General features: G+C 27.9%; 2 protein-coding genes across 2 annotated transcripts; one reads left to right on the top strand and one right to left on the bottom strand.

Annotated features, from left to right (window-relative positions):
• The first annotated feature begins 104 nt into the window (after nucleotides 1-104).
• On the top strand, nucleotides 105-7379 carry mge (translocase of outer mitochondrial membrane 22 homolog mge). The gene is made up of 4 exons (XM_016074720.5): nucleotides 105-293; nucleotides 3119-3238; nucleotides 6449-6691; nucleotides 7169-7379. The coding sequence occupies exons 2-4, from the start codon at nucleotides 3122-3124 to the stop codon at nucleotides 7259-7261; spliced, it is 453 nt and encodes a 150-aa protein (XP_015930206.1). The 5' UTR covers nucleotides 105-293; nucleotides 3119-3121; the 3' UTR covers nucleotides 7262-7379.
• Nucleotides 7380-8578: 1199 nt separating this feature from the next.
• Nucleotides 8579-24068, bottom strand: BHD (folliculin). Its single transcript, XM_087168156.1, has 12 exons — nucleotides 23934-24068; nucleotides 21590-21811; nucleotides 19632-19778; nucleotides 17529-17750; nucleotides 16336-16600; nucleotides 15040-15203; nucleotides 14095-14208; nucleotides 11830-12064; nucleotides 10810-10912; nucleotides 9129-9231; nucleotides 8938-9043; nucleotides 8579-8833 (listed from the first exon to the last, which is right to left on the bottom strand). The coding sequence occupies exons 2-11, from the start codon at nucleotides 21809-21811 to the stop codon at nucleotides 8942-8944; spliced, it is 1677 nt and encodes a 558-aa protein (XP_087024282.1). The 5' UTR covers nucleotides 23934-24068; the 3' UTR covers nucleotides 8579-8833; nucleotides 8938-8941.
• Between the last annotated feature and the right edge of the window lie 301 nt (nucleotides 24069-24369).

The following is a 24369-nucleotide window of genomic DNA, read 5'->3' as shown; positions in this document are numbered from 1 at the left end:
CGTTTTCCCAGTTGCTTCAAATTTATAGGCAATATTTTACAAGTTTTTTCAACTGATTCAACTTAAAAACTGTTTTAAATTCTTGGGTGTAGCATATGAATTTCACTGTAACCTCGAAGAAAGCAATGTTATTTCCCTGTTAAGTTTGCTAACAAGGTTTTTACTTTGCACATTTTTTATCTAAAAATTACTTTAAGCATCATTAATAATATGAAAAAGTGATTTTATCTGTTAAATTTGTTTAACATTCCAGTGTCAATTCATCATCCAAGAACTTCTTAATATAAAAACAGGTAATTGGTACAGAGGTCTTGTTTTTATATCTCGTTTATCTTGAAAGGGAATTTCTCTAGATTTTCATTTATTTATTTCAATAAATAAATAAACGTTAGAAAAGTGATCTTTCCCTAAACTTTTTGATTATTAGAAAGGTGCATAATTATTTTTGTCAGGTTTGTTATAAAGGCTTCATTTCATTTGCTTATGCAATTTTTAAAAAAGGCGATGATTATTTTTCTTACTCAATATTAAGATTTCTAAACATATTGCTCGTTCTCTTAGCAGTTAAAAAAAAGATTTTTTAAAATTGTTTTGATATAATTTTCTATTGAGAAACATATCCATTTTAGTAATTGCTGACACTATGCATGTGTAGTGCAATTCTGTTTTGTTTGTAAAACTAGACATTTTTAAAAATTCAGACTAATTTTCTAATATTTTTAAATTGAAGTTTTGTGATTAGCTCACTTAACCTTGTTAAAGCCAGACATAGATAAATTGAAAAAAGTTTCTTTATACACAAAATCTAAAAAAAAATTTCTGCTATCATGTTATTGGCACTTGTAACTAGTCTAAACTTTTTTGTCCCTTCCTAACTTTCAAGAATTTTTTTTTAGAATGAGGTTTTATTAAAATGCTTAAATTTTTATTTAAAATTTTATATTGATTATTATATATGCCAATATATATTTAATTTAATTTAGCAGTTTTTGAAGATATAAAACTAGTAATTGACTTACCTTGTTTTATCTTATACTTTCTTTTAAAAATTTCGACTTACAGCCTTTTCACATTTGTGTATATTATGCATATCTGGTTGTTTGTTAGAGCTTGGTTTATACATGGTGCGTAGCATTTTCAAAAAGTGCTTATTTTCGTTTTTAGAATGAGATTTTATTAAAATGTTTAAATTTGTATTTAAAATTTTATATTGATTATTATATATGCCAGCATATATTTAAATTAGCATTTCTTGAAGATATAAAACTAGTAATTGACTTACCATGTTTTATCTTATACTTGGCTTTCTTTTAATAACTAAGTTGCTTAAACATTTGGAAAAAAAATTCTATTAACAGCCTTTTCACATTTGTGTATATTATGCATATCTGGTTGGTTGTTAGAGCTTGGTTTAGTGTGTAGCAATTTTTAAAGGTGCTTATTTTCGTTTTTTAAAAGCCCTTGAAGGTGTTTTTAAAAAGTGCTTAATTTCCCCTTTTCGTAAATGGGATTTTTTTTTTCTTTACCATGTTGATTTTCATCACATATTGTGCAAAAGCATACTTTCCACATTGTTCTTTTCAACATCTTACTAATTCATTCAACCACAATCTATTTCCGCGTCCCGTCGGTCCATAGCATATGAAAACGCCGATCATTTTACATGCTTGATGAAATACTTGATAGTACACATGTGTGTCTACTGAGCTGGGTTTGGTGAGATTCTTGCACTCTCATGTACAACTCTGCTGCATTTTGCTGGATATTCTCAATTTCAGGCTTCATTTTCCACCCTCTGATATGGAACCGAAAAATCACTTGAAATTGACTTAATCACGAAAATCCACTTTGAAGTTCATTTGTCCAATCCGAATTCAATTTTTTTTTTTTTTAGTCAATATTACTTCAAAGAGTGAGTGATTTAACTTTCAAGCAATTGTGAAACTTCTTTACATTAAATTTATGCATAAAAATACTACAAGTTTTAAAAAAGTATGTTAAAAGAGTATAGATATAACATGTCTCGTATTTATGTGTAGTAATAGTTACATGTGATGGATAATAATTTTTAAAAAAAATTTAACAATACTTAAATTTATAAGATAGTGTTTTAAAGTCATCTTTACACTATATGCCTAACAAATAACTTATTCATTTTTCTATTGACAAAACTGAGATATTTTTCATTTATGCCATTTTAAACTATTTGCTGGGATTACATACTTTATTATCTATAAGTAATGTGCATGTCCTTTTTTTTTATTTTACTGTACTTAATTTGATGCTTTTCACCTCGTGAAACGACATTTTAAAAAATGCATTCTTTTGATTTTTTTTTTTTATATTACATGTACAGTAGGAAACCGATTATCCGGAACGATCGGGACCATTGCTATTCCGGATAACTGATTTTTCCGGTTTTCTGAATCGCTACAGAAAGCCGTTTTTTTATTGTTAAACCCAACTAAAAAAAAAATGGAAATAATCATAAAAAGAAAAAACAATGAAGTAGCACTAATTATTTCCAAAATGATGGCAAGGTCTTTCAAAAATGATCTTTCAAAAAAGAACGAAAAATCTTAAAATCTTATGAGGAAAAAAAAAATTTTTTTTTAAATGGCGGGAAAACTTATTGAATTTTGTTCCGCTTTTTTGGTTTTCCGGTTTTCTGATATCCGGATAACGGGTTCTGCACTGTATTTTTTTTTTAAAATTACATGTACATTACTTATACATACATACTTTTCTATATCATACTTATTGACTTTTCAATTAAAGTCGTAGGGGAAAAAAAAATTTCTAAAAGTTTTATGAAAGATCAAAATTATTTCAATAGGCGATCGTAATACTCGAATATGCCATCTGGGGGGAATTTTGCTTTCCAACACAACTAAATTTATTGCAGTGTTTGCATTTGAATGGGGGGGAAAAGTTTTAATAGCTTTTTTAAGATTTTCTGCTCATAAGTATAATTTTTTTATCCCTTATTTTTTTCTTTGAACCATCTCATATGTATTACTTAACTTAACCTGTTTTAAATTTAAATTGAGAAACTTTAAAAGAAATTTATCAATTAAGTATCTAGTGAAATTGACTTAAAAATGATATTTGTATTTAGAGCATGCCTGTTATTGAAGAAATTGACAGTGGTATTGATGCCAATAGTAGTTCTAACAGCAGAGAAGACTCTCCAACGATAAAAAAGAACAATATGGCTAACATGATTGAAGATGACTTGGTATGTTTATTTTACTTTTTAGTTTCTTTCTTTGTCTTTTTAAGAGACAAATAGACGAGTACTATTACTTTGCTCTACAGTACTTCTAATGTATCAATTCAATTATGTATTGCTTTTCTTTAGAAAATCTTATACTCTCTAAATAGATATAAGTCTACATGAATTAATACGAACATTATATGCTCAAAAATTTTGTTTACATTGTTATGTTTGTTGTGTCAGAATTTAGTTACTTTTTAAATGCTTATGCATTCCAAGTAGTTATGTAGTTGTGGCTTATCCTCCAACACCTGACAAAGTCAGACAAGGTTCATCAGACCGTTGACCCTTAGAAAATCGAGGACCAGAAAAGGGGATAAGTATATGTCCTCTCTGAAAAGTCCCAAACAGACCAGGATGTGTTCGGGAGAAGCCTGCTCAGTTTGACATTTGGAGCAGACCTCGAAGATTCTCCAACCTTCGAAAAACGAGACTTTTTGTGTGACCGCTTACTAAAATCTGGAAATTTCGGTTTTAGAAGCTCTGTCACAATTGAGGGCGAATAAAGAACCTGGCTCTTTGCCTGCATATCAGTGATGGCACTAGTTATTGATGTTATAAATTTTTTAAAAGAGGAAGAAAAAAAAAATTTGATTTAAACCAAATTGTTTTTCTATTTAAATCCTGTTTTTTTTTTTTTTTTTTTTTTTTTATAAAGAAAATATTATTCTCAAAGCAACTGCTTAAAAATATTGACAAACTTAAAAAGAAAATTATAAATATGAGAATTTTTTTTTATGAGATAGCCTTTAAAAATTTCAGATCAGATAACTTGTTCTTTTTTGTGAAATGTTTTTTGCATCTACAGATTATTCTGCTTTCTACAAATGCAGATCACAGTTGAAAATAAAAGGAAGAGAAATCTATTTTGTCCTTTTCTGAATTGTTGTTAGAACAAACTTTTACCTTACATTTTGTAGCCTTTCTAAATGGATCTGCATACCTGCCAAGTCTCCTGTTTTTTAACGAAGACTCCTGTATGTCACGACTATCTCCTATTTACCCGCATATTCACAGATGTCTCCATATTTGTTGAAAGAATGTAAGAAAAATAAAATTTTGGCGATAAAATATCCGCTGATGGCAAAAATACTTCTCTTATTCCTTAACAGATAGAGCTATTGCCAGTACTGCAGTATGTTGAGTGCTTATAGTTTAAGTAGAGTCGTGGTGTCTCAGGTGATAATGTTCGCCTTCCAATGAGGTGACCCGGGCTCGAATCCCAGCGATAGTTGGTCGATGCGAATTCCGCATCCGGCTTGCAGCGACCACAGTGCTGACGTAAAATATCCTCGGTGGTTGCCGGTTCGGCAAACATATGTTAGTGCCATGAAAAAGTCCTCCACAAAGGCAAATTTCTCCCAATACTTGATCCAGGAGTTCCTTTGTCATAACAAGGCAAGGGTCTGTTTAGATGAAATTTGGGTCTGTTAATTGCCCTTCACAAAATATCTTTTCATGAAAACGGACCCTTCACAAGATATTTTAACTTAAAAGCGGGCCCTTCACAAAATGATTTTTCTTTTAATCGGACCCTTCACAAATTTGTATATCTTCATTGTTTTGTTAATCGAATTAATCCTTCCCAGGGCAGAAAACAAGAAAGATGAATGTAAACGAATTAAGTTTTGTCTTCGGCAGACGATTCTTTCATTATTCGTCCTTAATGAATATTCTGCGTTCAGCAGTATATGCTAAATACGAAATATGTGCATGTTGCATCTCTAATTTAGAAGTAGCAATTGCTGTTTATTTTTGAAAATTTAATTTTTCTATTACAATTTTACAGTGCCGAGCATAGTCTTGTATCTAGTTACAATTTGAAAACTCTTTGAAAAAGTTTTTTGCAATAACCGGACCCTATTTGCACAAATTCATCAAAACGGACTCTGGCTAAAAGAATGTGAGTAATTTTTTCACAATTTCACGAAAAACGGACCTTTCACAAAATGTCTGAACACACCCCTGCAAAGCTACAGAGTTGAACATTGGTGGTTGTAAGCCCAAAGTTGGGTCGGCTGATAGTTAAATAAAATAGTTTAAGTAATTATTACTTAAACTATATTAAGTAATGGTTTTAAAAAAATCTTCTTTAGATTGAGATTTATAAACATATTTTTTACTTCACCAAATGTAAGTGCTTATATTATTCTCAACTATGAATTTTTCTTTTTTGAGTTACATGATTATGCATGATGTATCAAAACTTTACTTGTAGCCTAAAAAATGTTGGCAGGTATGGACCTGGGGATAAAAAAAATTTTTTTATATATATTCGCAAATTCTAAATCAAATATGGTAATAAGTTACATTTAAATTAAGATTCCCCTTCAATTCAGATGACAATATTTTTTTTCCTTAGTTCCTGCAAAACTTCAGATATAAGGCTCTCTATTTTATGGAGATAGTAATATTTTTTTGATAATTTTAAATGCATATGTTAAGTAGGTGCAGTTTTACACAAAATTTATTATAAAAGTAAATATAACTTAAAAGTAAGTATAAAAGTAGTGATCTGTGTTCATAACGAATACTATTGTAGAATAATCCTGCAGTGTAACATTGTAAATTTTATTCCAATATAACAGTGAAGATTGTAGGGAAATAGAAACATTTATTTCAACTAGATAAAAAATATATTTACTTTTATTTAGTTTGCAGCTGCATAAGCCATTTTAATTTAAAATAAGGTCATTACTAATCACATTCCATATTCTGGGCCACCGGATAAATGCTTATGTTTATGTGGCTCTATACTAAATTGTAAACTATATGCAATGGGGAATATAATTAAAGTTTATCTTGAATGTACAGTAATGTTTTTTTTTCTTCTTCTTGTAAATTTCTTATTTTCTTCGTATCATTTTGTGAAACTAAGAAACTTGTGTAAATTTAATTTATAACTATAATTTTGTTGATACGTGTTTCACAATTATTCCTTGTGCTTAAATTCTTGAAATTTTTATTTTTCTACTATATAAAGGTAATTTTTAAAAATGTAAAAGTCGGGAATGTTTAAAAGTTTGTTTTATTAATTATTCTCATTTGTCAATTTTAAAACCTGCTATACTACTTTTAAAAACCTGTTATTTAACTTTAGCTTGCAACTAAAGTTAAATACTTTTGTCTCAAGTATGTAATAATGAAAAAAAAAAACATGTCTGTTTTCAGGATGATATTGATGAAACTTTAAGTGAAAGACTTTGGGCTTTGACAGAAATGTTCCCTGAACCTGTTAGGAAACTTACCTCTAATCTTGTACATGGCTCCGTATCGGGTATCAAAAACTTTTACAGACTTGGTCGTTCTACCATGTGGGTCTTCTTCACATCATCTGCTATTTTAGTTGCACCTGTTCTGTTTGAAATGGAGCGCATGCAGCTGGAAGAGGCACAGCGACAGCAACAAAGACAGGTTACTATCTTTTCTTTTTCTTTTAAACTATGCAGAGTTTTTTTTTTAAAAAAAAGCTTGCAATATATGTTTTCTTAATTTCTCTGAACTTATTATTAGTTATTATAATAGAAGTGGATGACTATCCGAAATATGCTAAAATTAAGGATGATTGAGCACCAAATAATCTTGGTTTTTTAAATGAAGGTTGTGCACTATTATAAAACTGCTGATAAAAACTAAAGTTTAGAGTATAAAGTATAATAAAAATTCTGTTAAAATATGACAATTTATGTTATTATGTATAAGGCAAATTAGTGGTCTAACCATTTTCATGCATTGTGATTAATAAACAGTGCTTTCCTTCACGAAAATTCAAATAAAAAGAGTATTAGAGTCATTTTTGCCATTTTCGCGTAGTCAGTTCCATAAATTAGTGTAATTATATTTTTAATTCATTTATTGAATTTTATTTATAGTATTTTTTTCTTCTTTTAGATCCTTTTAGGACCAAGTGCTGCTGTATCTGGTGGAGGAGGAGGTATGCACAGTTTAGGAATGCCAATGCCACCCCATATGGCTCATAGATAAATTGTATTATAATTAAAAAAAGAAAAACTCATTGCATCATTGAGATAGTCAATTTGTGTGTTTGCTTGTAGACTGTGTATCCACTATGTATGTATAATAAATGATTTGATAGCAATCATATCTTGGAGTACAGATTTACTTTTCCTATTTACTAGATTAGCTCAGACGAGCAACATTAGCCATATTTTTATACTTATTTTTGAGAAACAATTTTTATCACCCTTGTGCGTAGATCAGAGAATAGCAATCATACAAAGTTGTCAACCAGCCAAATTGCATTAGAAAACGAAGAAGACCTCCTTTCAGATTGCTTGAGAATGTTGAGGGCTTGAAAATTTTAAAGGTTACTAATTAGAAGCAACATGGCATCTAATAAACTTCAGTCAATGCTTGTTAGGACAACCCTTGTTGTTAGTGCATAGAAGTACATTAAATCAAAAAGACTAAATAATGTATTTAAAATAAGCAACTAAGATAAATCTTTAGCATGGATTTTTCTATTTAATAATTCAGATTACATATTCATTTAAATGAAACAATAGCAACTATTAAAACTGTGATTTAAGAATTTTATATTTATGCCTTTGAGTATGATGTTAGACATGAATATTCACTGAAGCCTACTGGCTTTAAATGACCTGAATAATTCTATAAATTTATTGATCTGATTGAAAAATCTGTCGTTTTATACCCAGGGTTAGGTTTTTATCTCAGTAATATATAATTAACAACTAATTTCGTTAGTTTTGAGCAACAAAAAAAATCACTTCATAATATTCTAAGAGCTCTCATCGTCTAGGAATTTTTATGTAGGCTCAATGAAATTTTTATGTAGTGCAATTATAATTTTAGTTTTCGTATTGTTGAAATGAAAATATTTATTTCATTGAATTAATTTGTCACAAGTTAATTCTTTGAATTTTTAAGTATTGGTGAAAGTTCTGGAAAAATTTAAAAACAACATAAAAGTCCAAGATCAGCTCTATGATTTTAACAATGTCTAATTGTTTATGTCCATTATAAATTTCATGATCCTCGCTAGATGTTTTCAGGGAAAATACCAAAATTTTGCATAATATTTTTCTTTCAAAAAGTTAGTAGCCTAATTTTTAAGGTGGGCTTATGTTGCCATTGAGGCCGCCTGCTGGTGGCATTAGTGTTTTGTACATATTGATTTTAGTTTTATTGCTAATGTGTCTTAATAGGTTATTTATTGCTGTTTGTTAATTGCGCAGTTTATTTTACAGAAGGATTTAATATTTTATAGGATACAAATTTATAGTTAGTATAAAAGTTTCAAACAGCCAACAAGTAAAATTTTACAATCAAGATTGTATATTTATTTAAAACTATTGTTTTGTAAATAGCATATAAAGGTGTAAGAAATATTTTTTTACATTTTGATATTTACAAATCCATAATGAATGGAATTTTACATTTAAATAAATTTGAGATATACATTAATAACATTTAAAATATCTGTCATTTTATAATACAAAGCTAATAAGTATTTTTAAAGCTATAACAATTCCATCACCTTCATTCATGATGCAACAAAAATTTACATAGAATCTAAAATAAATTATAATAAAAGAAATAAATAATTTGAAGATTTTTTTATACAAATAAAAAAGTAAAGTAAGTTTGATAATAAAATGTATGCTTATGTAACATGCCTATTTAGGGACTTTTGGCAGCAGTTGTGATCCCTTGCTGAATGGACGAAGACAAAATCCTAGTTTTGTATTGAGTGCTAAGGCCAGTCATCCAAAATTTTAATACCTTTAAATAATACAATTTATGAAATAATCAAATATCTTTCTGGACAATAGATACAAGATACAACAAATTAAAGGAATAAACTTACCTGCTTATCGTATTCTTGAGCACCAAGGACTGTTAATAGTTTATTAGCTTCTTCAGGTTCATGTTGCCCACCCCGTGAAAATGCAAACAAAACTTTCACTTTGCTAGAATCAAATTAAAAAAATTTTGCAATCCCTGACTGATATATACAATATATTTTAACAATGAAATAATGGATTAAATTTTATAGAAAAAATTATGTAATACTAATTTATAAACAAAAAGGGAACTAACAATCACTAATGTAAGCCCTATATAAACATGCTAAGAGAGGAATCTTAATTAACTCTCAATATTTTATTGTAGCCATTAGAATTTCTTTTCTTATTGAATAAAACTGAATGTACAACTTAACTGCCAACATTATGAAATCAAAAAATTGGGTGATTTTTCATGTGGCACAATTTACGGATGGAAATTTTGCAGCAGTTGGCACTACAGATAACGTTAGGAATGACGTGCACAGAAGAAAAAAAAGAGGGAAATTATTGAAATGCAAAACAACCTTGGCTGCAGAAAAGAGGGAAATTATAAACTGGTTCATGTGCGCAAAATAAACACCACAAGATCGCAGATATTTTAATAGATAGATGTTATGAGTTTTTTTTTTTTTTAACAGCCTTACATATTGTTTAAGAATAAATTGCAGTGATGAACGATCAATGATTCTATAAAAACATTCATTCTTCTAACATTTTTACTGATGATAATCGGGGCATTATAAAACTGCAGTGTGTCTTCTTGTCTGTATTTCCCAAGACATATTAACTTTATATTTGTCCTCTATAGTCATTTAAATCATTGTGCGCAGTATTTTTAAAAAGTGCTTAAAGGTATTTATTTGCGTTTTTTAAAAGCCCTTAAAGGTGCTTTTTTTATTGGGTATTTTTAAAAGTGCTTAATTTTCTCTTTTCAAAAAGGAATTTTTTTTTACCATGTCTAGTTTTACTACGTATTATGCCAAAGCGTTCTTTTAACGTTTTTCTATTCTACAGGGTTGCCACAGGTAACCGAAATGGAACTATTTTCAGCCTAAGGCGACTATGGCAACTTATTTTGCCTGAAAAGGCTAAAAAAGCAACTATTTTAAATGTGCTTAATTGTCCCTTTTCGAAAATAATAATTTTTTCTTTACCATGTCGGTTTTCACCACATATTATGCTTAAGCACGCTTTTTACATTTGTTCTATTCAACATTTTAACAATTCATTTGACCACCATACATTTCGGATTACATTCGGTCCATAGCGTTTTAAAGCGTCAATCATTTTACATGTGTGATAAAATACTTTGGATTCCAATTTCCGCAGGTGCGTCGACTGAGCTAAGTTCGGTGAGATTATTTCTGTTGCATGTGCAACTCTGCTATATTACGCTAGTTATTCTCAATTTCAGGCTTCATTCTCCACATTCTGATATCGAACCAAAAAATCTCATGATCATTTTATAATAGCTAATATAATCAAGAAAAGAGTTCTTAGTCAGAAACTAGTTATTTTATCATGATCATGTAAAGTTTTAGAAAATTATTTTGCTAATGTATAGAGTGCTTAAAAGGTGCTTATATTTTGTTGAAAGATTTAGCTATGCACCCTGTAAATGAATATATGCCAAGAAAACAAATAGAAAATATACATGAGAAAATTTATCACATATAAAATTACTGATTAAATATATCTTACTTCATCCATATTTCTTTGGTGCTGTACAAAAAACTGTCTAGAGCAGTAGGGGAAAATGAAAGATCAGCTATAGCTCTTTCCATTTCACAGAGTACTTGTGGAGCTAAGAAAGAAATTCTATTTATTTATCAAAATTTTTTAAATATGTTTTCTAAATTAGCTTGAAGTGAGAAAGCTAAAAGAAAAAAATATTTCTTTGTTCTGATTATATTGCATTTGGCTAAAACCAGTACCTATCATGCACAAATCCAATATGCTTTCTTAAGAGACATAGCAAACATAATAAATAATAAGTTGTACCTAGATATTATAATTATAAGACAGTACATCTTAATTGTAAATTGGCAGTGAGAAATAAGATAAATATGACCAGAAATTGCAATGTTTAACATTATTTTGATTGAAAGATTTGATAAAATTTTCAGAACATCTTTTTACCTTAAAATGGAAATCCAATAGCAAATTAAATACTTGTGTCATTTTTTTAAGATTAGTAAATTACGATGCAAAAACAATAATTGTTCCGCATTTTTCATTAGAATCTGGATATGCTACTTAACATAAATTAAACATGCATCTGAGAATAATTTCACACTGTACATTTGGTGGGAGAAAAAAAGTATATTTTCTCTGACTATAAATGTTAAGAAATTAGTTGTGCTGATTTTTTATAAATTTAATGGAAATTTATTTATTTTTCATTAGCTGCTTTAACTACATATTCTGAACCCTTAAAGAGCTGATTCATCTAAATATATCTAATGCTATCTAAATTATTATACTAATATTATTTTAGTTAATATGCTAACATGACATAACTAAATATGCATGAAATAATGGAATTAATTACTGAATTAAAATATTAAGTATAAACATTGGTTAAACCACTGCTTATTCTATCATTATATATATATCACCAAGAAACAAATATTTATTAATTTTTTATTATTAAAAAAAAGAAAAATTCAGGTACAATAAATAATAAAACATAATAAAAGAAAATTTAAAAAAGAAATTTACGTTTCTCGGGTAAAGTTGCAGTTGTATGAAAGGCAATCTGAAAGTCTTCCAAGCTGGAGACAGAAGAATCATTACCATACTTAGATGTAATGTCTATCTGAATGTGAAGCTCAGATTGGTCGACATGATCGGGAATTTTAACATCGGGGAAAATACCCAAAAAGTTGCATTTCCAAGAATCTTCGTAAGTCACAGAATAATAAATGGGATGAACACATCCTTTGGGCAATAGGTCCTAAGAGAAAAAGGAAAAATACTCTTTGATTCATTTACATAACTATGCATTTATATTACTATAGGCAGAGTCATCTGGACAATCATACAAAGTAACTAGAAAAGAAGTTAGATTCATGGATTGCAAAAAATCAAATTAGGTGATTATATTGCCACATTTATGCATCTATTATTGTTATATTTTTAAATACAAATTTCTATTACATTTATCATATTTTTTTCTTAAAAAAAAAACTTTTTCATTCATCATTCCAATCGACTATATTTAAATTGCATTTTTCATAATTGAAAAGTAACATTACATTGTAAAATATTATGTGTTAAAAATGGTAAGCAAAAAATTTAGAAGCTGATGGAGATTTTTTTTAATTGTATAAGGGGAGAAATTTTTTAAAAATCTACACGCAAAGAAGGAAAAATTATTAAAAGCTGCTATCATGGGCATATTCTAATAAGAAAAGTTAAATTTATAATAGCTTGTAATTTTGAACATAAAATTATAGGACACACTCTGGTGAGCATAACAGGCTACCAGTATTTAATTTATAGACTTCCGAGTTATTTCGTTTTCGTAAGAGTCTTTCCCATGATGATTTACCAACATGAAATTCTGTTACATTATTTTTCTACTTGAGCATACCTGCCAAGTCTCCTGTTTTTTAACGAAGACTCCTGTATTTTACGACTATCTCCTGTTTACCTGTATATTTTCAAATTTCTCCATTTTTGTTGAAGAAAATTAAAGAAATTTGACGATAAAATATCCACTGATGGCAAAAATATTACTTTTCTTCTTTGACTGATAGTGCTATTGCCAGTACTGTAGTAGGTTGGGTGTTAATAGTTTAAGTACCCCTTGCGATCAGGCTAACCGTGGGACGTCTCCGTGGCTTTCCTCTCCATGTAAGGCAAATTCGAGTTAGTTCCATCAAAAAGTACTCCACAAAAGCAAATTTCTCCCATACTTGATTGATCCAGGAGTTCCCTTGTCTTCTGAATTGGATTCAAATTCACAAAGCTAAGGAGTTGAACATTAACAGTAGTTAACACAAAATTGGGACTGCTGTTTAACAACCGTTATAGTAATTATAAATAATGGTTTCAAAAAAATCCTCTTTAGATAAAGATTTATATATATATATATATATTTTTTAACTTCGCTAAATGTAAGTGCTTATATTATTTCCAATTTTAAATTTCTCTTTTTGACTTGCATGATGTATCAAAACTTTACTCTTAGCCTAAATGAATGTCGCTAGTAAAATCTGAGTTATTTCGTTTTTCCAATGTTGGCAGGTATGCACGAGATTCTTTATAACAATTGCCGGTTGCTTGAGATTTTATCCACTTAAATTTATAATAATTTCCTCTGTATAACATAACGGTACCTCTGGAATGTACAAAAGGAGGGGAATAATTAATTTTACCAACACTTTTTCCCTAAATTATATTTACTAAGATTCAATCTCATGACAATTTATAACGATGAAATTCATTTCCTATAATATTCTGTCTACGTAGAGACCAACTTTTTAGAAAAATTTCTTTCAGTGGTAGTTGAGTGAGCCTTTTAATGTACTATTCTTTGCTTTGTAAATCCACCACATGTAAATGGTTGGAACTAGTTATTATGACTTTACTCTAAAATAACTGAAAATTAATATAGCTGATTATGTCACAATCACTTAAAATTATTAAATACACTAGATTTTGATTAATTATTTTATATATAAAGTTTCTACTAGCAAATGACATATTACAATTTGTTAAAATATGTGTAACTGTCCTAAATCATAATTTGTGCATGAGTTTCAAGGAAATGCACATTTACCTTTCATCCAGTGACTTATATCAAACAATTTCACAAGAAGAATCGCTTACAAAGCAAATAATAATGTTTTTTTTTAATTCACTACAAATATAACATATTAAATATTTTATTCAAAAAAGTTTGAAGAAAATTAACTGAAAAGTACACATTTATTAGCATATTATCAAGTCATATATTTTCTATGTGATTTAATTTCATACCTTCAAGCAAGTGATCAAAGACTTCATTAAATGCAAATATTTTGATTTTATTATTATTTGATTCCCCACAATCGTGTGATAGGCCAAGCAATGAAATTTTTCTTTACCTAACACCTAAAAAGAAAAATTAAATAATTTAAGTATACGAAATAGTATTTAAGTATGCAAAATAATTTGTTATTAAAATAATTTCAGCATACAAAAGGGATAAAATCATTATTTATAACACTTAAGAGTTTCTTGCGCACATTTTTCAAATACAATGTATATTTATTATATCAAAGTGTTACAAATTAAACATAGTTATAGATTGATTTCAATAAAACTAACTATACCATTATTAGATCAAATAAAACAAATACAAGGAAATATGTTTTTAAATACAATTATAACTGTATAGAAACATTAAAAAATTTTATATCATATGTTTAAACAGTTACCAGATAAACTAAATATAAAAGACCGAACTTAGACCAAATTCGAATTTCGATCTTCAAAAAGAGTTGCAATGACTAATAATCTATAAATCATCAAAATTTAACTACATTTTTCATATTTGTGAACATAAACTCATTGAAATCTTAGAAACCATTAATCTAATTTCCACTCGACTTTATGATATTAAAAATAATTTAATTCTCGACAATCTAAAATGAATAAAATGTTCTTATGTCTGCATTTTTCAATTTTTATAGCCTTTCTGACTTGTATAACTTCTAGTTTTCATTTTTTTACATCCCTTTTGCTTATATATAGTGATCATACATATTTTAACCTGATGAAACATTTCAAAAGTTTGAAAATCTTTGATATAAGTCATCATAGTTATTTAAAATACTATGAAAACTTTATTTAAAAGACTATTAAGTGTTTTATACTGTAAACTAATTCTTAGTAATCTATTTAACTTAAAAATATTTTCAAAATTAAGCATGGATTATATACCTGATAGACCTCCCTTATAGAGGAAAATGTAACAGATTCCTTTGAAGCACTTTCATCTCCTATAACTGGTACATCTTCAGTGTTATTTCCAATACTATCAGCATTATCTGGGTTATCAGGACCAGACTTTGAAAAATGTATTTTTATAAAACCTTCATCTGTCTCTATGTAAGCAAACAACAAAATATTAAAAATAGAAAGAAAAAATAGAAAAATAAATGTTTGGTGTTGAACAAAGCATAATTGAGAGCTAATTATACACAAATGTAAATGGAAATAGAATTCTATTGCTATCAGGATAATAGTAGGTTTCTATATTTTTTTTTCATATTGTCAAGAAAGCTGCTTTAAAATAATTTCCTAGAAAGGAAAATTTTCACTAAAATTTAACTTGCAATTAAAATGCTAAAAAATTCAATTTTTTTAAAAAAAAAGTTAAACAATTTTTTAATATTTTTTTTTAGTTATACCAATAAATGAATATCAAATATCAAGCATTTTAATTTAATTTAATTTTTGTATATGTTTATAAAATCACATATAACAGAATTGACACAATTAATTCTCCATTTTTATTCTATTTCTACATTAATTCAGTTAAAAATTCTGCATAAACTAGTACATAAAAAATTACTAAAAGTGAGAACATATAAAAAAACATAGTAAAATATGTTCAAAAAAATATGACAGTATTTTCTTACATACTGCTAATTCTGTATTTGAAGGATTTGATAAACTAAACCTCATATACTGCATTGTAAAACATAAACAGTCTTTAAAACAAATACATCCTTACAATAAAGGCGTAGGAAAGGCAGATAATTTCTGTTACCAGCATATTTTTATCACTTAAGTACAAAAAAATAGTAGTTTATTTCAATTTGCTTATAAATAATTTGTAGTCTAAGTAGTGCTTGCATAAAAATTTAAGTTCTTGTCTTTCTTTCAGAAAGATCTCTGAAAGTTGACAAATAATAAATAAAACATAATCATTAATGAATATAACAACCTTAATGATTTTTTTACTTGAAAATAAATGATTTTATAAGATTTTTTAGAGATTAAAATTAGTATTTAAATCATTTGATTAAAATCATTGACGCCTTGCTCACAATTACATTCATCGTGCATTTAAAGTTTAAACAAATTTAACACAAAAAATGCTACATGCATACCAGGAAAAAAAATCTAAAAATACTTATTATAAAAGGAATAATTCATTTATCATGATTTAGTAAAATTAAAAATCAGTATTTCCATAAAATCAAAAAAATTTTAAAAGAAAAGATATTTTACCTTCTTGCCTTTCCAAGTCAATAAAAGTGTCTTCATTAGGAAAACTTTCAACTAATCTTTCTGTAATGCGTACAGCTCCTGCTCGTAGTATCCAAGTGAACCACATGTGAAGGAAGGAAAATACTTCTTTGTCATTTGTCAGATCAACTAAAGATCTTGCCTTAATGTTGCCTCTCCGCCTACGAAAAGTGTCAAGGGTCAGACGTGTCACACTGTTTAATCGCACTGCTCGCAGATTTTGCTCAGATTGCTCTGCTCCATACACCTATAACAAATGTAATTCAACTATTTAAGATGATTTTTTTTTCCTAAATAAACACGAAAATTAAGACTTTGGCAGAAATAACCATAAATCTTTTATGTAAAAATAATGCAGGTGCATTGATCAAAAAATTAATTAATAAATAATATAAACAAAAAGTCTTCTTATTTAAAAAAATTCTTTTAAAATATGAAATATGTCAATAAATATAACTCCAACAACCTTTTAGACTGATTTTTTTTTAATCCCTCTCAGCATTTTGAAGAATAGCTACCTAATTCTACACAAATAGTTTCAACTCAAACAGCACAATCAGTTTTTAGAATAAGATTTAAATATATGAAACAATGTAGAATAGCATCTAAATTTAAAAAAACAAAAACTGTATTTAAATTATAATAATTACATTAGCCTTTTTTTATTAGTATATAGCAACATTTTAAAAATTATAATTGGATTACATTGAATTTAGTTTTTAACTGCTATAGTGCACAAAACTCTCAAATATTATATTCTGAAAGTAACAATCACTTTTGTTATAAACTAAGTACAACACCATAAAAAAAATAATAAATGAGAGGGAGCAGCAAAATAACTGCAGAAAAGACCTCAAAGGCTTCTCAGAATTCAAGATGTGGCTAATCTGACAATGGTAAACTCCCAAAGGTGAAAAAAAGATTATGATCTAGATACATGGAATATAAATCATTGTCCGAGTTGCTATATTGGCAAGTGAGGGTACAAAAGAAAAAAAATCTATCAAAAATTTTCTAAACAAGTGAGAATAAAAATAAAATAGGAAGTCCTTTTATCAGATGAAACATTGAGTCAAGATTTACATTTAAATCACTTAATTTTTATGAAAATTAATTCAAATGGTATATATAATCAGTATATTGGATAAACTTTGAAAAGAACAGGGATAATTTACCTTTTCAGCTTTTTCTTGCAATTCATGTATAATCTTCTGGAGATTCTGGACGAGAAAATGCCAAGAGTTAAGCAAGAAGATCTTGTCCCTCATGACAATTATGATACTGTACCAACTTTGAAAGCCTCTAGCTTGACTGTCTTTAAGAAAAAACGTGTGACTGAGTACATGGCCTCTGTGGTCATCTCCAAAGAAGATGGGACCCTCTCTCCCAGGACACACCTTCAAACAACACCCATATTTTATTAATAAATCATTATCATCATAGAAATAGCAATAATAAAAATAACAGCTACAAAATTAAATTCATTACTGCAAGCTACACCAGAAATTTTGTCTTACACATATTTCTATCATTACCTTTAAATCAACAAATATAACATACATAATGTATAAACTTTTCGATGCTAAATAAGTTTTTTGAAAAAAGTTTTGTTTTGTTTAGCATTGAGTGACATTACAAAAATTCAGTGTGAAACATAAAAATTAGAAAGTAAGCAAATTCTAGGCTATAAACTAAATTTGATTTAAAATGAACAGTTAAAGAACAAAAAAAAAATTATTTATACCTGTTTAAAATCTGAATTTATAATTTACTCTTAATATATAGTATGTATCAACAAAAAAACTAGCTTCATGCATAAATGCAGTTAAAAAACAAAATGCCACTTAATAAGTTTTTTTATTTGTTTCGGTAATATCAAGTTTCTTTTTCTTATTTAATAACTGAAATACATTATAAAATGAAGGCACATATAAATTAAGTTAGCTTCCTACACTATGTGTAATTTTTGCAATGATGTGAAGGCGGTGTATTGTTTTCACCTGTCTAATGATGTGTATTGTACATTGGACTGTATGTACCTTAAAGTAGTGTTAATCTAAGTACCAGTCATGGGAAAAATTATGTATTCAGCATAGGTAGTTGATACCTCTAACAACAGGCACTATGTGCTGTGTTAGTGACCTTTCAAACGACCTTCATGGGCAAGAGAACTTTTTTTTTTTAATTGAAACACATTACAAAATGAAAGCACATATAAATGAAAGAAAATTTAAATTAAGTTGGCTTCGTATAACAGTGTATAATTTTTGTCACAATATGAAGGAGTGAATATTCTACCTTGGATGGGTTTTTTTCAGTTATGTGCAACTAAACTTTTATTAATTTCTTAGTAGGTGAGAAATTTTAAGAAAATAAAACCCTGGAATATTAACACTTGAAAATAGGACTAAACAGAACTTTATTTATTTTGTCATTATTGCCAGTAAGTTACTCTGTTCATAAAGTGCAAAATTTCCACTAATTAAATTTACCTTCTTTATGATCTTTTTTCTTTTTTTAAATCTATCTTTATTACTCTCAAAATTAACTTTTAAACCCAGAGTTGGCAAGGTTTAGGACAGAATGGATAAATCCAGGGTTTAAACTGTCCTGTCTGAAACCCCTTTGTCCAAAACTGTCGGAAACCCCTTTATCTAAAATTGTCCCAAACCTTTTTGTTCAAAGTATAACACAATTTTAAAAAAAATAACGTGAAAAATAAAAGGTTAATTTTTGAACAAGAAACAAAATGAAGATAACTTTTTATTTTACTAAAAAAATTTATTATAATTTTTAATATTGCATTATTTATCCTTATGCAAAAACATAACTTATCAGTATTAAAAGCATATTTATTCACATTTAAAAGATAAGGTATTCACTTTTGTTGTTCAATGAATTATGGAGCTTCAAAAGTTATAAATCTTTTCCTACTATATTATTTTCCTGTAATAAGTTAAAGCAAATCGTATAAAAAGTATCAAATATTAATTTATGAAATTATTATGCGTAAAATGGTTACACACATAAAAAATTTTCCTTTTGTCAATGTTTAAGGTTTTGGACACTTTAAGACAGTTTAGGACAGTTTTAATCAAGTTTAGGGCAGTTTACAAAACTAGTTTAGGACATCCAAAACCCCAACCCTGTTAACTACTTAAATATGTTCACATTTAATTTTAAAAAAATCCAACTTTGAAGATAATGCCTTTAAGAAATAAATAGCATTTAAATTTAACAGCTACAACTGAAATAAGATTCAAGAACAATGTACTTACCTCACAACTTAGACTGCGGACACAAGCTTGTCTAACTGTGCTAAATACATCAGGATGTAAAGGATACTGTGTGCTGACAAAGCTGACTCTCGCTTCATGGTCATTGCTGATGAATCCTCTCTTTTTATTTGTCATTGATGTACACCCCTTCAAATAATGTCTCCATTAATGTCATTAAATATTACAGAAAAATACATTAAAGATAATAAAAAAATACTGTTAGTCAAATGTAAAAGCAGATTAAATCACAATATGATTAAAAATGCTTTATTATGAAAACAAAATTTACTATAAATACAATTAAGAACACAATTCTTTAACAAATACCTATGAAATCTTGAATGAAATTTGATCTAAGATTATTTAGAGCAACAAGGATTTACTCTTTATGTTTCATAATTTAGTGATATTTATTGTCAGCTACATTTCGATTATACATTGAAAAACCTATGTTTCAAAAGACAAACTGAAAAAAGTCATTTACAGAATGAAATTGCTAAAAAAATTATTATCGTAAAATAGCATTCGAAATGTTTGTAGTTTTTGTATTGTAGATCAGGGTGCATAGCTAAATCTTTCAACAAAAATAAGCACCTTTTAAGTACAGTCGAACTCGTTTATAACGAGCTCGGATTTAACGAGAACTCGGATTGAACGAGGGAAATGAGAATATTTGGTTGGATCAATGTTAAGTCTATGGAACAGAAGTCGCTTTTAACGAGCAAGACCCGGTTTTAGCGAGCAATATTTTTCTGTCTTGCATTCTTTTTCTCAACTTTCTAGTCTTTCTGCCTCGTCTTTTTTTTAAAATGATAAGAAATGCGCTCGAAATCAAAAAAAAAAAAAAAAACGCGAACTAAAACTTAATTGAAAGAGACAGGGAACGAGTTCAACGTAAGCTGACAAATTATTTTAAATATGTAGATTAATGAAAAAAATAAATGTTTTGGTATGAATCTTTTCTTTATTTTTCTTTCCGTTTATTGTTTCTTTCGTTTAAGACTATAGCGCAACTAGAAATTTTTTGTTGGTTGGGGGGGGGGGGGTATTGTCATTAAATTAAGAAAAGTATTTAATTAAATTAATTAATGTAATTAATGTAAGTAAGTATTATTTAAATTTTAAGTAAACTCAATCATTTGACTTTCCAAGCCCCCCCCCCTTTTCTGGTTGCAAGCCTGCCTTAAGGACCCGTTTATTACGAGCACTCGGATTTAACGAGTACAATGTTACGGTCCCTTTGTGCTCGTTATAAACGAGTTCGACTGTACTTTTTAAAGACTCAAAAAAGATTTTTAAGCACTAATACATAAGCAAAATGCACAATAATTTTCAAAGACTTTACATGATCATGATAAAATAACTAATTTCTGACAAAGAACTCTTTTCTTGATTATATTAGCCATTATAAAATGATCAAGAGATTTTTCGGTTCGATATCAGAGGGCGGAAAATGAAGTCTGAAATTGAGAATATCTTGCAAAATGCAGCAGAGTTGCACATGAGAAGGCAATAATCTCACCGAACTCAGCTCGCATGCGAACTCGCAAGTATTTCATCAAACATGTAAAATGATTGGCACTTTCGTAGCTATGGGCTGACAGTATGCCGAAACAGATTGTGGTTGAATGAATTGTGAAAACTTTGAATAGAACAATGTGAAAAGCACACTTTTGCATAATACGTAGCGAAGTAAAAATATCTCATATTAGAAATGAGAAAATTAAGTACTTCTTAAAAACACCCAATAAAAAAAGCACCTTAAAGGGCTTTTAAAGAACGAAAATAAGCACCTTAAAGGGCTTTTAAAGAACGAAAATAAGCACCTTAAGGCACTTTTTAAAAATGCTACGCATCATATAGATCAATACAGAGGTTTCTACTATTGGGATAGGAGATAGTAAGCATTTCAGAGACTCATTCAATGATCTACAAATTCCTATAAACATATAACATACCTCACAATTATCAGATTTTGGAGGGGGTGATCCAGGTTCCTGAATAGCAGTACGCTGAGAAAAGAATGAAGGACCATACCATGATTTACGAGAAGAGTCTGATTTTAAAGTCTCAGCTGATGACCATTGAGTTTCCTCTGTATCATGAAAAGCTTGAGTACAGAACAAAACACTAGGGCCGTGAAGTTCACAGAAACTACAAATTCCAATTACCGCATTCATCTAAAAGAGAAAAATCATTTTTAGTTCAGTAAAGCAGGAACTATATTACTATTATATTTTGAAAAAAAATGTACCTTTATGGTATTGAAAATTCTTTTTAAGTCTACAGTATATCATTAGCAAAATATTTATGATCTTATAAGAAATAAATTTCCACTAATAATATAAATACGCATGCAAAATAATTTTTTGATTTAGAAAATTGAAAAATTTTCTTTGTAAAAAAGAACTGAGTAGCTAAAAAAAAAACACTCAAATTTTAACTGTATTTTTTTAAATTTTTAATCAGAATTTTAGTTGGCATTTTAGTTTTTCTTTAGTTTTTACTATAATTAAGAATTGAATAATTTAGAATATTGACATAATTGTTATAAGTTCTGAAAAGTTTTACTGGCACAAGATATACAAAAAATGAAATTATATGTCATTTAAAAATTGCCACCAAAGTTCATTTCTACCAATTTTTAAAACACAAACAATTTTTATCAATTATACAAATTATATTTATAATGTAAAACAAATTATAATAGAGGAAATAGTACAGCTAAAAAATTTAGAAAAAAAAAATGGTGCTTTTACCAAATTACTATCATTATACTATCCCTGAACACAAAAATGCACTTTAAAATTTCAAAAAAATATTAATTCAATTTTCAATAATATATCATTTAAAATGTTTTACCATATTTACTTATTAATTATTGATAAATAATTATATAATAATTATAATATTAATTCATTATTGATTATTCAATCAACACATAAAGAAATATTTAATACCAACATTGATTATTAACATGTGTTTAAAGCGAATAGATGACGGGATTGTAATTACATTTTTCTATGCAATTATAATTCAAAACTCTCACTAAATTCTTAATTCCAATTTTTTTTTTCATTGCTGGTCATTAATTTGAGTATTTAAATGTATATGGTCTTAATGTAAAAATCATTAACATTATGTCCTAATTGTCTTTGACTAAAGTTAATGTTTAAAGAAAATCACAAATATGTATTTAATAAATATTGAACAAATAATGCTTAAATTATATATAGAAAAAATTTAGTATAATAACAAAGAGTACAAATAGGCTGTTTGTGAATAGATTCTAGAAAAGTCATGTTTTTAAATGAAATATTTTCATGATGAATAATCAAACATTTTTTAAGTAGTTCAGTAACATGAAACAAATAAATGTAAGAAAGAGAGACACTACACCATGTAATATTAATGGAGTATAGCAACTAACACAGTTTTTTTCAATATATTAAGTACAATAATATTTATGAAAGGCTAGTTAATAAAATATTATTTTCTGCTAAATAATTTAATAGTTAATAAAAATACAGAATATAGGAAAAGTAGCAGATAACTACCATCTGCATTGCTTTAAATAAAATCTATTATAACGCGCCATAAGCAACATTATTTCCATAGAAAACTCCTGCATTTTGTATTTAGAATTTAAAGTATCTATCTGTATATATAAATATAAAACTGTTACCAAAAGCTGAATTTTTTAGTTTTATTTAATGATTAAAATCAATGACTTTTTAAAGGAAAAAAAATTGGGTCATTAAAATCGCAGTTTAAATAATTTACATCTGACTATAAGGCTTAAAGAATCATAGTGCAGTTGTGATTATTATAGAGATAATCAAGTTAAGAATCAAAGTGATAATCAAGTTTCCCCTTTTCCTACAATTTAAAAACTCAAAATTGAATTTTAAAAATTTGCATTCCTTTTAGAGAAGGCGCAAAAGAATGAAAATAGAATATATAAAAGAAAGAAGAAAATAGATGAGAATATTCAAAGAAAATAAGAATTTTCAAAAACAGAATTGAAATAAAAGTCAATATTTTTCGAAATATAGGGCATATAATTTTAAAATATTCATTAATATCAGCACAAGTTACAAATTCGTACTATTTTTAATTCAATTTTTTTGCTTTTGCTTTTAAATGAAATATGATGAGCCAAAATATTATTTTGCTACACTTGGTTACACAAAACAATCGTTAGAAAGATACATAAAAGTTGAAATATAAGATTATAACAAATTATCCTGAACTGATCCGATTGGAAATTGTGTGGAGAAAAAGTATAACACTTCATTTTACCCTTTTTCAGTAAAGAAACTTGTAGCACATTATAAAATTATAAATTATTTTTTTTTAGAAATCGTAAACAAGTCACCAGTCAGAGTCACAACAATTTATACTTGTTTATATAAACTGTTTCCAGCTGCCTATTTCTGTTGCTTTTAGGGGCAACTGAGGAAAAATAACCTCATATTTGATACATTTTTACTAACAAGCGCAAGCGCAGATTTTATTGGCGATCGAAATGGGCTGCAGGTGGCGTAGAGCAGAACTCTTTTCCTATGGCAACACTCAACATGCTTTCCCCATTTGCGTGTGGAAAGTCATAGAGGAGGGAAGCACGTTAGTTTCTCTCTTGATTTTCATATAGATTAAAATCTTTTAACTTGAAAAACTATATGGAACTGAAAACTACATTAAACATAGTTCTAAGGAAAAGTATCGTGGAATTTTT

The sequence above is a fragment of the Parasteatoda tepidariorum genome, chromosome 1 (assembly GCF_982258835.1).
Source record: "Parasteatoda tepidariorum strain Cologne lab strain chromosome 1, Ptep-v5.0, whole genome shotgun sequence".
Classification (NCBI taxonomy): domain Eukaryota; kingdom Metazoa; phylum Arthropoda; class Arachnida; order Araneae; family Theridiidae; genus Parasteatoda; species Parasteatoda tepidariorum.
This window is presented reverse-complemented; position numbering and strand designations above follow the sequence as displayed.

Excerpts from the sequence above, each read along its gene's own strand:
- mge (XM_016074720.5), top strand. The coding sequence starts at position 3,122 with ATGCCTGTTATTGAAGAAATTGACAGTGGTATTGATGCCAATAGTAGT. Across the intron at positions 3,239-6,448 it reads ACATGATTGAAGATGACTTG|GATGATATTGATGAAACTTT; the intron begins GTATGTTTATTT and ends GTCTGTTTTCAG. Across the intron at positions 6,692-7,168 it reads AGCGACAGCAACAAAGACAG|ATCCTTTTAGGACCAAGTGC; the intron begins GTTACTATCTTT and ends TTCTTCTTTTAG.
- BHD (XM_087168156.1), bottom strand. The coding sequence starts at position 21,811 with ATGAATGCGGTAATTGGAATTTGTAGTTTCTGTGAACTTCACGGCCCT. Across the intron at positions 19,779-21,589 it reads CAAAATCTGATAATTGTGAG|GGGTGTACATCAATGACAAA; the intron begins GTATGTTATATG and ends CATTATTTGAAG. Across the intron at positions 10,913-11,829 it reads TGCAACTTTACCCGAGAAAC|CTCCACAAGTACTCTGTGAA; the intron begins GTAAATTTCTTT and ends TTTCTTTCTTAG.